General features: G+C 33.6%; 1 protein-coding gene across 1 annotated transcript; it reads left to right on the forward strand.

Moving 5' to 3' along the window:
* Window positions 1–540: 540 nt before the first annotated feature.
* LOC100722893 (olfactory receptor 4A15-like) lies at window positions 541–1,470 on the forward strand. The gene has a single exon (XM_003467890.3). It carries the CDS (start codon window positions 541–543, stop codon window positions 1,468–1,470), a length of 930 nt encoding a protein of 309 aa, XP_003467938.2.
* The last annotated feature ends 15,129 nt before the right edge of the window (window positions 1,471–16,599 follow it).

A 16,599-nucleotide genomic window follows, 5' to 3' on the forward strand; every position in this document is an offset into this window, starting at 1 on the left:
TGAATATCCCAGCAGAGGGGTTACATTTGGCGTCGCAGACATCAGGTAGTAAAGTTATCCCACAAAATTGCTATATACTAATATGACTGAGTCTGTGTCAGCCTAAAATCTAGAATTTTTTTGTTATTACTAAAGAAAATATTTTTGGCACCAGGAACACTTTCCATGTTCATCACTGTTGACTTCTATGTCAAAGCATGACATAGTTAAAAGAAAGTGTTAATAAATATGTAAAATAGATTTGGTTTTTTACTACACTTCTCTATGTACTGTCATCTATGACAGTATTAATAACAAAGGGACTCATCTCAAAAATAATCATCAGAGGAAACCAGAATCACAAAGAAAGTGTTTATTTGTCTTCTTGAGAATTAGGAATTAGAAAACTATTAACTATTTTCTATGTATTCACTACTGTAAGACACATAGTGATGAACATATGTATCAAGATAGAATGGATTTGTGATTCTATCCCTGATTTCCTGGCAGGTTGTATTCTAATGAGCTCTCATTTCTGAAACAAGCCTTCTAGAAGACTGAATGACACATAGTAACAATGTCACAGAATTTGTTTTCCTGGGCCTCACTCAGGATCCCAATGGACAACGGGCATTATTTGTCATCTTTTTATTCATCTACATGGTGACCATGGTGGGCAACCTGCTAATCATGGTCACTGTCTTTGTCAGCCCTTCCTTGGGCTCCCCAATGTACTTCTTCCTTGCATATCTGTCACTCATGGATGCTGTTTATTCCACTGCAATCTCACCCAAGATGCTTGTAGACCTGCTCAGTGGCCGAAAGATCATTTCCTTCCCAGTCTGCATGGCGCAGCTCTTTGTAGAGCACCTATTTGCAGGTGCTGAAGTCTTTCTTTTGGTGGTGATGGCCCTTGACCGCTATGTGGCCATCTGTAAGCCTCTACACTATTTGACCATCATGAATTGGCGAGTTTGCATCCTCTCACTGGTGATGGCATGGGCTGGAGGTTTTGTACACTCTGCGGTTCAACTTGTTTTTGTGTCTAGTCTCCCCTTCTGTGGGCCCAATGTCATTGATCATTTCATGTGTGATTTGTACCCTCTGTTGGAACTTGCATGCACTGACACTTTCTTTATTGGCCTCACTGTGGTTGATAATGGTGGAGCCATCTGTATGGTGGTCTTTATCCTCCTGCTCATCTCCTATAGTTTCATCTTAAAGTCTCTTAAAACTCACAGTCAGGAAGGGAGGAAAAAAGCCCTTTCTACCTGCAGCTCCCATATCACTGTGGTTTTGCTCTTTTTTGTCCCCTGTATTTTTATGTATGTTAGACCTGTTTCCAACTTTCCCATTGATAAATTTATAAGTGTGGTTTGTACTGTAATTACTCCCATGCTGAATCCTTTAATATATACCCTAAGAAATTCAGAAATGAAAAGTGCTATGAGAAAACTTTGGTGTAGAATGTTAAATGGAGATAGAATATAAATATGAGTCTCATACCAATTCTGTTTGCTACTAACTCCACAAACAGAACATAAACTCTGAAACATGATGTTGCCAACACAGTGGACTCTTTGTGACAACACCTCTTTGTTGTGAAGCCATCAGAAAACACAATGAATTCTCTGAGATTAATATTTTACAGATTAGTCTTTTACAAAATAAGTGAACAGAAATAAAAGATAATACTTCTATTGTAAGAAAAAATAAAGGTCACTTAGAAAAATTATGGTTTTAAATTTTTATTGAAATTGAAATTTTTAAACAATGAAAATAAATCTTTTTGATGACAAAAATTATTCTATTGCTGCATTTATTCATATGATTTAGAGATACATATTGATAAAAGATGCATTATATTAATTAGTGTCATTTTATTATTTTTTTAAAATTCTGTATTTTTTGTATACTTCTTTCTGTTTTGTGTTTTTTAAATAAAAGTTGAACACTAGAAATGTAAAACACAATGTATGCTGATAGGAATTTCTTTTTCTAACTGAAATTCTTTCATGGAAGTAGCATATTCACATAATCTGTTTTACAGGTAATAACATGCTTTTACTATGGCTGTGCTATGAATTGTACTCTACCAATAGAGTGTAGCACATTCACTCTTCACCTATTGGTATAATATCTGATGAATTGCTTAGTACTTTACTCTGAAATGCTTAGTGAGTGTAATTGTGATTTTAATATACATTGTATTTCCTCTGAAGTCGAGCATATTTTTGTATGTTGATTGAAACCATTTTGTAATTTTCTATGAAATATGTATTTATGTTTTGGCTAGGTTTGTTTTCTTATTATCAAATTATTATCACTGTTTATTTATATTTCATACTAATTCATTATTGTGTATATGCCAAAAGAATCTTCTGAACTTATTTTTCACTTGTTACACCATTATTTCACTTAATAAACAGGAATTTATTCTATGATTTCATTTCTTAAATGTTTTATTTCTTAAACTGAGAAAACTAACATATTTATGATGCATAATATATTATTTTGAAATATATACATATTGTAGAATGTCTAATTCATGCTAACTACTATATTATTACTAAAACAGCAATTTCTTTTGTATTGAAAACACTTATAATCTGTATTTAGTCATTCTCAGGAACACATTATTTTCAAGAAAATTTTATATTGCTGTTAACTATATTCACAATGTTGTGCAATAAAGCTCTGAAATTCATTCCTATTAAATGAAGTTTTGCATACACTGACCATTTCTACATATCTTCATTGATTAGCTAATTGCTAGCAGCTGATATTGTATTGTTTAATATGAGCTTACTGTTTTATAATTCACACATAAGTGAAACATTACAGTATTTGTCTATGACGTCTGGTTTCATTTAACATACTCATTCATTTTAGTATAAATGGTAGAACTGAATTTTCTTCTGTTGCTGAACCATATCAAACTGTACTGCCAGAGGCAAAGTACTCTTGGTGGTAAGTTGATTTTCAACCAGGAGACCAAGGAAAATACCTAGAAAGAGTCTTTATAAGAGATAATACAAGTAACTGGCCCTCATAGAGAAACTGTTAATTGCAACTCGAGTAGGGAGGATCCAGAGGAAGTGAGAATGGTGTCCATCACCATTTCCTCGTACTACCTGGAAATACCACCTTGTCACAATTCCACAGGAGATGGATTGAGTTCAAAAGACTTTCCATTTACTACAGTAGAGGAGGACAAGTCAAGGGTCCCACAGGGTTAAATTCTCATGGGAGGAGCATACAGGTGAACACCTTGGCCTGGTCCAATCTATGAAAGTCACAGACCAGTCAGCAGCCTTTGTAGCACAGCAGGCAGAAGATTGGATGAAATGACCAGCAACTGCTCCCCTCTAGGTCACTGAAGGGAGAAGTTTTATGGATTACTCTGCATCACAGCAACATCATTAGCTCTCTGGCACAAATGAGTTCTGCAGCTATCATATGAAATGTTCTATTGTCTGTTAGATTGCTTTGGTGCATACTCTCATTTACCTCTAATATTTCTTTGCTGATTTTCTATTCTTTGGTGAAAGTGAGATATTAATGTCCTTACCCATGGTTATTTTGGAATCTGTATTTGTCCTTTATCCCTAACATTTTTTTTTCTATCCTAGTATTTTTTCACAAGAAGACAAACACTCTTGCATTTCTTCATCTTGGCTAGAATCTTGGCTAGTTTAATGATGATTGAATATTTAGAATTTTATTTATGCATAATATTAGTTGATCTTATACCATTTTAGCAAAATGCATTGCTTTATTAGAAAAAATAGACAAAATTTACAGACATAAGGGAAAATTAAAAATCTTAAGCTCAAAATCAATATCATACTTAATGGTGAATTCCAAAGACTTATTTTTATGTGTAGCTCTCATTTACACGCAGAATATTCCTACCAGAGTATTATCCAGGTTTTTATGCCAAAACTGAAAAACACGAGACATAACTAGAATCTCTATGTTTAGGATGCTTCCTACTATCTTGATGGCATTTGAAATAAAGGAAAGGCAAAGGCTTGTTTTGCTCTGTGAATTCAATGTCATTTTTGTTATCTTTAAACCTCCAGTCTTTCTTAATCCAACAAACTCTGCTGTCTGCTACTTCAGCATTCACAACACCTGCATTAGAACAAATCTTCATTTTTTGTTATTTCTTTTAAGAGAAGAGCATTTAGGGGCTGGTAATTTAGCTTACTTGCATAAGCACCTGCCTTGTAAGCAGCCAGTCATGAGTTCGATCTCCAGTACCAATAAAAAGATAAGAAAAAAAAAAGAGAGAGAGAGAGAGAAGAGCATTTAAAATGTTTGGAGTAAATATTCACTGAAATATAGAGAAACATAAAACCTGAACTATGTAAATACTGATAACATGTGGAACCTTAAAGGAAGTATGGTTCAGACTTTTTGAATACATTCGAATGTACTTATTGTTCTCTCTTTGATTCCTTAGAAAATATCCAAAACAAGAACAATCATCAACGAACCCAGAATAATTAAAAATGCCTAAGGCTTTGACAAACCTGGACATAATTTCTTCAATAACATAGCTCCAAAGTTGATTTTCAAGAAATGCCTCCAGAATCTACAGAAGGTGAGCCTTGAAACTTGCTTTTTAAGTACAGGAATACACAAAAGATGTTCTCCCTCCAAATGATGGTATTCCCCCCCACAAACTGAGAAGTCATTCAGATAGAACAATATAGCACCTTCTGCAAAAGAAAAGGTAACCCATGAGGAGGCATGATGATTGCTAACGGATGAACAAAATAATTTTAAATCTTCTTGGAAAATACTCAGAAAGAGAATAACGGAACCTCTAATCATACTTTTTTAGGAATCTTCACATCAATTACCATAGTGGTTATACCAGTCTATACTCAAAACAATAATGGAGAATGTTTTTTTCTCCCCACAGTTCCTCCAGCATTTGCTATTTGTTGATTTATTGATGTTAGGCATTTTGTCTGGAGTGAGATGCTATCTCATTGTTTCTTAATTTGCATTTCTCAAGTTACCAATCATATTGAACTTCTTTTATATGTTTATAGTTCTTTGTAATTCTTCATCTGAGAATTTTGTATTCATCTCCGATGCCCAGTTTTGCTTTGGATCTTTAAAAATTGTGGTCATATTTTTTCAGTTCTTTATACATTCTAGATAAAAGTTCTTTGCCTGAGGACATTTGTCAAATTTTTTTCCCCATCCATGAACTTTCTTTTCACTCTGTAATTTCTTTTGATGTGCAAATTTTTTTTATAAGATGAGACCCTAGCTGCTGATTCTTTGAAGTACTTTCCATGCAGTTTGGTATTTTATTCATGAATTTCTTGCTTACCTCTATGTCCTCAAGATTTTTACCTGCTATGTTTTCCAGTAAATTTAGTGTTTCTGTCTTTATATTAATTCATTTTGACTTTGTTTTATTGCATGATGATAGGCATGAGTCTAGTTTAAATATTCAGCATCTAGAACCAGTTTTTTAAGCACCACTGGCACAGCTATGCATGTGCAATCATGTTTATAGCAGTCAAAATTCATGTAATAAATAAAAAAAGGTGAAACTATTACAAATCTTGTGGAAATTCAGAAGGGCATCAATATGTACTTTGAAGATCTGTACTCTCATGGAAAGAAAACACAGAAAAATGACACATTCCTAGAAACATAAGAATCACTAAAACTGGATCAAGAAGATATAAAAATCCTGTATAATACAATATGAATTAATGAAATTGAAAATACAATTAAAAACTTACCAACAAACACAAACTCAATTCCTAATTGATTTATAGCTGAATTCTGCAGCAAATTTAGACAAAATTTAATACCAATGCTTCTCAAACGCTTTCATAAAATTGAAAGGATAAGAATTCTCCTTAACTTATTCCTGGGGCCAAGCATTACTCTGGTACCAAAACCAGAGAAAGACCTAAGCAAATAAATAAATAAATAAATAAATAAATAAATAAATATTAAAAAAATTAAAAAAAAAGAATTACACGTCAGTCTCTCAAAAAAACATAGATGTTGGAATCCTCAATAAAATACTAGCAAACATAATGCAACAAATTATAAAGATGAATAAATGCCATCACCAAGTGGGATTCTTCCCAGGAATGCCAATCAAGCAAGCCTTGCAGAAAAAGTATGATCACACATTATTTCGGAAGCTAGACAATGGGTTAGAAAATAATGAAGCAGTGTTTAAGGAAATATTTGAAATTGTTTTCTGGGTTTGAGGGATGAGATTAGTTTTTTTTGTCATAGGAGTTCTCCCCAGACATTTAGAAAGAGAGAAAAAAAAAAGGGAAAAAAAAGAAACAAGAAAGAAAAGTAAAAGAGGAAGAGGAAAAAGGAAATAAAATAGAAGAAAAAAAGTTGAGAGAAAAAGGGCTTGGATTCTTTCTGAATAGGTTGTAAATCCCCACAAAGGCTTCAGTCTCCTGTTGGCTTGTTTTGCTAATATTACTTTGCACTTTTCACACCATCAGACTCACCCGTCCATCCTGTGTGCCTTAGCTGGGAGCCTACTGTGTCACTTGTGTTCCTTCTGATCTCGAGATCTTCTGAAGGGGTGCACATCAGTAGTGGTAGTAGCAAAGGGAGGTGTTGCCCTCTTCTCCTGTGGCTGACCTATGTTCTTGCAGTGGGTCTATCTCCTTCTCGTGGCTCATTTGGGTTCCCAGCTGAGCTTTTTCCCCTCAGCTTTCTCTTTCCCCCCAGCTTTGCTTTATTTCCCCTCACCTTTGCTTTTTACAAGGTAAGACTTTTTCCGTACTTACCGAAGCAGGGTATAGTTCAGCAGTGAGGCACCTGCCTGACAAGCATGACATCCTAAGTTCAATTCCCAGTCCCTCCCCAACAAAGTATTAAATATTTTCACACTTTTATTTTCAACTTACTTGTGTCTTTCAATCTAAAGTATTTATCTTGCAGAAAGCATATTGGATCATATTTCTGCATTCATTCTCTATGTCTTTGCACTTTAATTGAAATGTAATTGACACGTAATAGGAACAAATTTGGGCTAATTCAAAATTTCATAATGTAAAAGGAAATTGTCCTTATTACTTTTCTTGTTTGTTTATTGCTATTCAAATTACACATTTGTACATTATAGTCTCATTAACATATTCATAATTACTGCCTTATGTAATTACTTTTTAAGTCAAATAAAAAGAAACCTGAGTTATAAAATAAAATATGCACAAATATTGTCCTTTACCTATGAAGTTACCTCTGCTAGAGCTTTTGATAGCTTGAATTTCCCAACTCTGACAGTGTGCCCTATGGTGTGTTGTTTTCTGTCCCCCTGGATCCATCTGCACCACAGCTAACATTCCTTGTTCAGCAAGGCAATCCTCACGTGCCACCTTCACTCCAAGCAGGGAGGCTCCCAGTGTGCCTGCACTAGATGGAGTTCCTTTATGCCAGCTTCTATCCAGCTACTACAACTTGGATCCAGCCCAAGAAAAATAATGGACTTTATCATTCAAAGGTCAACAACTGCAACTTTCCAAGTATTAGAATCTCAGGCTCAGGGACAAACCTATACTCAAAACACAGACCTCCATTAGGTACCCATTTTTCAATCCCAGTCAGTATCTACCCCATTGTCACTAATCCCCTGATATCATTAGTGTTTGTTAATAAAACTTCTCTGTTCAAATCAGGAAAGTTGTGTGCTTCTGCTTGAATCTTGACCCGTACAATATGAAATACAAGGTTACCTTTATATGCATTAGATTAATAATATCTCTTGTTGTATAACTCAGTACTTGATAAAAAAAATTCCTAAATTAAAGAATTTATGCGAAGGTCAGAGTACAAAATAAAAGCATGTCATTAATCATGGTAATATTAATCATAAGTAGTAACCAATTACTCAGCATTACATTATTTTAATACTAATGCAATACTTTAGATTCAAAATTTGAGTTTATGGGAATGTCTCAGACATTCAGTTCATTTATCAATATTTATTGATTCAAAAGCAGTAGCTGTCATAACCAGAGTATGAGATGGGAGACAGTGATCTTTATTACACTTCAGTACTTAGAGTTAACATGTATACAACCAGAAGGATCACAAACACTACTTTCTTCATTCTGAGATTCTCTGTGAGACCAATTAGAATGAATTCAGTAACATTCCTGTTATTCTTCATGCACTCATTGTGGGTGATAGGAATTCCTGAAACAAATGTTTAACCCTTAGGAAAAGAAAGAGAAAAAAATAATAAATAATCAATTACATCAAAGTTCTGCTTTTCCATTATCCTACCATTTCATGGGACATTGTTTTTGTTCCCAAATCTCTTCATAAATAGAAGTCTCAGATCTTCTCTTTATTGATTTAGTTTCCGAACTTTGCAAGGGGTGAGACAGGAAGAGAACCAGTTAGCATCTGCTGAGTCCAGTCATCTTTGAACTTAGGGCACTGAGCAAGAAACAACATGCCCTTCTTCCTGGTAAGCCCTGGAAAGTGCGAGCGAGCAGTGGGTGAGCCAGTAAGAGAACCAGTCAGCATCTCTTGTGAGCCTACCTGCGCACAGGCTGAGAATCAAACATTACATCCCCCACCCTCCTCCTGTTAGCAACTGTGGCCCAGAGGTCTGAGCATCTCTTGGGAGGATGATAGTATGCAATATAGCAAATATGAAGGATTTCCATCTATCTTCTCTTTGAAAGCAAATATTTTCACTGTTTTTGCTTTTTTTTTTTGATTAACTGTTTTGCTCTATTCAATATTCTGTTTTGATAGGTTTTATACTGTTTTGTTTTTGGTTTGATTTTGCTATACCTGATTGAATAGAAAACTATTATGAAGATAATGAGATATATTTTGGTACCTATTACTGTTATCCTGGTATTCTTCTGTGAAGTTCTGAACCAATTTCACTGTATTGCATCAATTGGCTTTGTTCTTTCTTGTTCTGTTATATTTTACCATCTTCAAAATAAAAACAAACAAATAAAACCCAAAGTATCAAGACCTAGGACACCCTGAACAAATTAATTCCTCCTAGGATCAGTAGGGTATTTTGGAAACTTCACTTGAAAATTTTATAAGTTGGTCATTACAAGTAATAACTTTGGAGAACAAAAATTTAAAATGTATATATGAAATAGCATCACTTAAAACCATGAAATGCATAACACAATCCTGATCTTGTAAGCACACCAGAGTTAAAGCACCAGTGATAGCAGGTACAGCATTAGTGTTTGAATATGATAGGTCTCATATGTATATTTTGAGAATAAAGATCAAATTTTTCCCATAAAATTTTCTGTATTTTTTTTACCTATGATAGGACCCATGTATGAAAGTTTGTTTTCCTCATCCTAAAAAAAAAACATAGAATAGATGCTCCAAAATGCAAAACAACGAACTGCAAAGGAGAGGGGGCTGCTCATTACTATGACTAGATAAGTACATCTTATAAGTATGTTTTAAAATATCACATTTTCCTGTATTCATAGGTACAATTATTACATGGTAATAAAAAACAAAATTAAAATATGTCCATACTATATACCCATTAAAAATGTGTATTTAAGAAATAATTCATTAGTAAATTAACAAATTTTGAACATTTATTTCAAGATGTGAGATTGGGGAGGATCTTTTTATTTATATATCTTTTTCTAATTTTTAGAGTTGGCATTAATAATTCTAATAAAAGATAAATATATAACTTTTGCTTTTTCCTGGAGGATTATATTGAAGTCATGAATGTTCAAATGCAGTGGAATATTTGAGATACAATTATGGACTAGCGTACATTGACACATTGTGGAAACTCAGAAAGAGTATCTTAATATAACTAAAGTAGTCCTGTAATCTGTTTAGGATGCTGTTGTTAATAATTTACCAAATGAGCATAGAATCACACTGCTATGACAGTTCCACAGATCATCCTACATCACATTTTTAGTCTGCCAGCTAAAGGTGATGGTTTTCTGGTTTCAATATGCTACTAGTCATTAATTTAAATGGGTAAATAATTAAATTTTCAATGAGAATCCACTTAATTCAAAACCTATTTTCATTTACTTGAACACATATAATTCAATGAAAACATAATAGCATTGAAAAACTAAAATTTGTCATTACCAATTCTTACATTGGCAAGGACATAAGTTCCCTTTTACTCTTGGTTTTAAAATACAAATGTTCTGAAAGATAGCATGAACTGTCTCTGTATGTGTGGACACGACACAATGAGCAACACAGAAAAGAAACCTATTCCAGATGATCCCACAAAGACTTCACTGTGTAGATTGTCTTAGTGCTTGCAGCCTAGAGTCAATATTCTCAATTGCCCAGTGCACTAGACAATCCTTCCAAGCACAAGAACCTCTGATAATAAAATGGAATGCACTGTTAATTCTCAATTCATTTCTAAATGAGATAGCTTTTTGGAGAACCAACATTGGACTGATATATTTCTTCAACTTTCTGAAGATATGAAGATCCTAAAGTCATGGTCATTTTAGTTTCAACTTACAGTTTCATTTCTTACAAGCCTTGACTTTATTTGTGTATATTTCAGGAACACTGCACTTTTGTAATTTTTATGTTAATCCTTTTTCTACACACCACATGAACAAAAGTACACAGACAATTCAATTTTATATCAAATTTAATGGAGTTGGTGTTAAATGGTTATGTAAGCACAAATTCAGCTTACCTTTATGTCCAGTCAAAAGACCAAGAATGCACCCATTAGAAAACAAATTCTCTAAAATTCATATTTTTGCAGTAAAAAGTACTCTGATATTCCTTAAAAGTGTTCTCATGTTTTAATTGGGAGACAAGAATTTAAACAAATTTATTTCCAGAGAAAACGTTTGTACTCCTTTAAGTTTCACATACTCAAGCACTTTCAAAGTAAGCCTTGCCTGTAACCTCTTTTGCCCATTCCTGATAATAAATACAAATTAATTTTTCCATCAATTCCTTCTTATGTGAGATTTATTATTTATTATGTGGTATAAGCTCAGTTTATAATAAATAATCCATATGTGTTATTCTATCTAATCCTCACAATAATGGTAGGCATTTGGTACAATTTTATTGTATTTTAAAGAAAAATGAATCGTGTTTAGGAAAAGAAAATAACTTGCCTAAGGTTCATGATGATAATAAAAAATAGATGACTTTGTATTCAAATCCAGGATGTCTCCACCTCCATTATACACTCAAAATATCCCCAGTATAGCTCTTGCTTTGTTTTGGAGGTCAGCAGTGCCACTGTTTAAACAAGTGGACTAGTGCTTAAACCCACTACCTGTGATCCCAAGAGACCCAAGGTAGATTTTTTGATAGGCTATGAAATATAGAGTCTGAGGCAAATGTAAACTTCTGTTGGATAAGTGTGTAGAAATGTAATACCTTAGCCATCTTCAGATATCTTGCATTTCATTAACTCATATGATATAAAGAGAAAGACACTGAAGACCAGACAAAATATCTGTCAAAACAACCTTACTGATTAATGGCAGAGAACAAGATAATCAAAGTCTTATAACACATACCACTATGAGGGTTATCCCACCACAGTACTAGTTTTCCATCATAAAATGGGAAGTCATCCCTTGTTAATGGACAGGAAGAACAAATATTGTGAAAATGGCCATTCTCCCAAAACTGTTATACAGATTTAATGTAATACCGATCAAAATACCACTAGCATAACTCACAGTTCTAGATAAATCATTCCTAAAATTCATCCTGAACTAGAAGCGATCTAGCATAGCAAAGGCAATTCTAAGCAACAAAGATAAGGCAGGAGATATCAAAAGCCCTGACATGAAATTATATTACAAAGCTACTGTAGTAAAATCAATAGTAAAACCACTGGAATAGAAACAGACCTGAAGATCAATGGAGCAGATAAGAAGAGACAACCACAAATACGAACAACTCAACCACCTTATCTTTGATAAAGGACCAAAAACCTCCAATGGAAGAAAGATAGACTGTTTACTACATGGTGCTACACAAACTGGCTCTCCATATGCAGAAAAGTAAAACTTGATCCATGCCTATCACCAGGAACTAAACTAAAGTATAAATGAATCAAAGATTTAAATATTAAAACAGAAAAAGTAAATAAATCTTCTGAGTGACAAAATAGGTAGAAATCATGAAGACATAGGTGTGCATAGAGAATTCATGAAAAAATCAAATTTCATGGGACATACTTTCCAGAATCAATAACTGATATCATGTCTTATTAAAATGTTTTTGCATGTAAAGAGAAATCTCCATCATAGTGAAAAGAAAACCCACAAATTGGGAAAAAATCTTAGTGAACTCTCCCTCAGATGAAGGACTTTGGTCTAAAACATATAAAGAATTTAAAAAAAAATCAAACCCCCAAAATGCAAAGATCCAATCCAAAAATGGGCAAGGGAGATGAATACACAATTATCAGATGAATAAATACAAATGGCAAATAAATACATTAAAACAATGTTCATCATCATTACTCATTAGAGAAAACTGAAACCACACTGAGATTGCATCGCACTCCTGAAAGAATGTCCAAGTTCAAGAAAAGTACCAAGAACAAACGCTGGAGAGGCTGTGGAGAAAATGAACCCTCCTACACTGTTGGTGGGAATGTAGATTGGTGTAATCATTGTGGAGATCAGTCTTGAGATTTCTCAAAAACCTGGAATTGGAAGTCCCATTTGTTCTAGCTATTTTATTTCTACACGTATTTCCAGAAAATCTGAAAACATCATACCACAGTGATATATGTGCACCTGTGTTTATAACAGCACAGTTAGATTCCATCTCACTCCAGAAAGAATAACCATGATAAAGAAAACTAAGGACAACAAATTCTATAGAGGCTGTGGAGATAAAGGAACCCTTCTGCACAGTTGTTGGGAGGGTACGCTGGTGCAACCACTATGGAGGTCAGCCTGGAGGTTCCTTAAAGAGCTGGCATTGGAAATCCCATTTGACCCAGCAACTCCTCTTCTGGGAATATTCTCAGAAGAATGAAAAACATCGTATCTCAGTGATATATGTGCACTCATGTTTATAGCAGCACAATTTGTAATAGCCAGATCTTGAGAACAACCTAAATTCTCATCAACCAAGGAATGGTTAAAAAGATGATTTATTTTTGGAGTATTACTCAGCTATAAAGAATGATCACATTGAGTATTTATAATTAATGGATTTAACTTGAGACCATTTTCATAAGTGAAATAAATCAAACTCACTTATGTAAATATTATATTGTCACTCTAGTGTAAAAAATGGTACGAAAACATAATATACAAAATCCCTAATTAATACAGTGAGGGGATATGAATCAATGCAAAGGAGGAAAAATGAAAAGGAGGAAAAAGAAAAAGGAAGGGAAAAGAAAAATGTCTATAATTGTATAAATACACTTAGGATAGGTAAGATTATTGTTCTACAAATTCTATAAGTTCTTCAAAGAAAACAGTTAACATTCATAGGATTGCAACAATTTTGCATGTTAATGTCTAGTAACCTGAGGAACTCTTGAAGATAAATATATAAAATAACAACCTTAGTCATGTTCCTACCACCTTCCTTTTAAGACCTATATTATCATTGTTTTGGGCTTTTTGCTATGGTTATTTGTCTGTTGTATTTTCTGTTTTTCTCATAATCTATTTTGTTATATTTTGTTTTTCCCTCTAATACATAAAGTATATATATATATATATATATATATATATAGAGAGAGAGAGAGAGAGAGAGAGAGGCTTATATATGTCTAGAACTTCTGCTAAATGGTTTATGAGAATAGATTATATTATACCTGATGAAATGAAATGCTATTTTAAAGAAAAAGAGGCATTGTGATATCCATTGCTGATTCCATATTGTCATCCTGTGAAATATAGCAATGCTTTTATTGTTTGTTCAGGATGGTTTTAATCTGTTTTGCATTGTTTAATTACATCATACACGAAGGTATTTTGAAGAGAACAAGAGACATTATGGTAGCTATTGTTTATTTTGCTATTGTCTGACTTTGAAGGCCTGTAATGCCTTCATTTCTCAGTTCTGATCAATTTTGTACTATTTCGTTTTGTATGAATTCATTTTGTGTAAAGATATGAACAGCTATTTGAAAGAAAATAATAGTATGGTAGCCATTGTAGATTTCCTGTTGTCTTGCTTTGAAATCCGTGTCACTTAAAGTTTCCTTGTGATCTGCTTTGTTCTGTTATGTATAGTTGTACATTATTTAAAATAAAATGAAAAAATTTTGTCTTCCATAGGAAGACTTAAAGTAAGTATATACAATGAAAAATAATCCCAAGAAAACAGAAAATTAATACTTATATTTATCATTGTCTGTCGTGATGTCCTGAAAAAGATGGCTGAAACTGAATGGAAATACGGAGTAACTGAGGCATCACTAGACCCAAATTCCTCATAGAAGAAACAAGTTATTGCTGGTTAAGAGCAATATCTGAGCAAATCTGATAAATGTAAAGGACATTGTCTTCATGATCCTGGACTTGAGTAAGACTCTCAATCATTACAGAATATGCTCTTTCCTTATAGATCTTATATTTTTAATAATTTTCCTCTTGGAGCTCAGCTTTAGAGTTGAAGGAGTTCTCTGTAAAACATAGTTAGACTTGTTCTTCTCCCTCCTGAGCTGACTGGTCTTGATTGCAGTGAATTTCAAGTACCTCACCTCAGCCCTTCTGCCAATTTGCCTTTTATTCTCAGTTGCATCTCATATTTCCTCCTACCAGTACAAGTTGATATTTTTGCCTCTTTTTCATCCCTGAAAATTATAAAAGTCAGAGGTTCACTTAAAGAACATGAATGGAAGACATCTGATCCTCTATGCCACCTTCCTTGAGAGCCTAGCCCTGTCTGACTGCCTGTAATATCTCTATATAACTCAGGTTCTTATAAAACCAGTACCAAAGGAAAAAAAAAGAAAATGGAGAAACCAGGAATGATTCTAAATAAACCAATTTCCAAACACCCAAACCACTGTATTATATGTTGCATTGTGGAGGACACTGTCAGCAATCAATCAAAGTATCACACTCTCTACAAGAAGAAAAGCCTGGAAATTAACTCTGAATTCCACAACCTGTACACCCTTTCCTCTGAAATTGTAAATATATTTATACTGAAACTTTGAGAACAAGTTTTTCTTCAAAATATCCTAAAACATCTAAATTTAATCACTGACAATGTATAGAAATTAAAGCTCAAATGCAATAATCCCCTGATGGAGACTTCAGCTTTCATCAGGAACCAATACAGTGGCCTAGACTCAAGTGAGAGACAGTAGGAGAGTGTCAAGATCTGACATATTTAGGTATTCCTCTAATGTTTGATTCTTTTTAAAATAGGAAGAAAAGGTAAACAGAATCTAAATACTACTTGAATTACATTCATCTTTATACCTGTGTACTCATAAAATATAGTTATCAATATTTTTCTGAAAAAAGGCCCCACAAAGTCAAAAGTACTAAGAGCCTCATACAGTTATACCACTATTTCTTTCCTGGGTATAAAAGAGGTTAACAACATATTCTAGACTACTTTTCCACTCTGTGCTATAGCCAGAATAAAGTTATGTTTTAAAAAATAAAATACAACTGTATATGAAAGAAATGTCCTATTATAGGAAATATCCTCAAGAAATATGTTCATTAAAATGTTTTAATTTTATCTTCCTTGTCTGACAGGTTTACAAATGTTCTTCTAATGTGCAATAGAAAATCTTTAGTCGTTCCAAAAGAATTGCTTCTCAACCCCAATAGCTATACAATTATTTACAAAAGGAACTGGAAAAAAATTTAATGGAGCAAAAGAAATACAATCAATATGCCTTATGGAGTTAATAGTGAAAATATCTGAACATTAAAGCTCCATGTGAGACATGGACAAAGGAACAGAAGGATCTGATGATAAATCAGTGACTGTAGGAAATTACCATCAATGGAAGCATAATTTAGATAGTCCCCACTTTTTATCTTATTTCCAGCAAATTTCCATTATAAATGTAAACCATTTGTATCACCTCTCTCCCTGATTTCTCATCACACAAGGACATGACATCACATACTTCCTTAAATAAAGGTGCATTACTTAAACCAAAACCACATATTATCTGAAAAGTTGGGAATAATGTTTCAACACTCACTAGTCCAGAGATGAGAGAGATGTGAGGGTCAATAGATTATAACAGAAAAATATAAAGGCACCTTTACTGTTTTTCACTAACTATGATAGAGGAGAATGAGACCTAAATTCCAAACTCTCTTCATTACAAAATATGTCTGAAATGACATCCACTGATTAATAGTGACCCCGTAATAGTTCCTTAGTATTTCAATAAAGGTGCTTAATCGGGGATTAACATGCATATCGGTATCTCTGTAGTAACAAATGGTGAGAATGACTGTGAAATCCATGAGAAGCACTAACTTCAAAGCTTCCAAAAATTATGAATCCTCTACCATCTGATGTGCTGGAAAAGGGGAAAGAACACAGCATTCCCCAGACTCAAAAGATTCCCTCTCTCATGACCCTATTTTTCTGTGGGTTAGGTCAGAACTATGCCCA

Source organism: Cavia porcellus, unplaced genomic scaffold (assembly GCF_034190915.1).
Source record: "Cavia porcellus strain 051 isolate PalLab524CR breed Dunkin Hartley unplaced genomic scaffold, mCavPor4.1 scaffold_17, whole genome shotgun sequence".
In the NCBI taxonomy this organism is placed as follows: domain Eukaryota; kingdom Metazoa; phylum Chordata; class Mammalia; order Rodentia; family Caviidae; genus Cavia; species Cavia porcellus.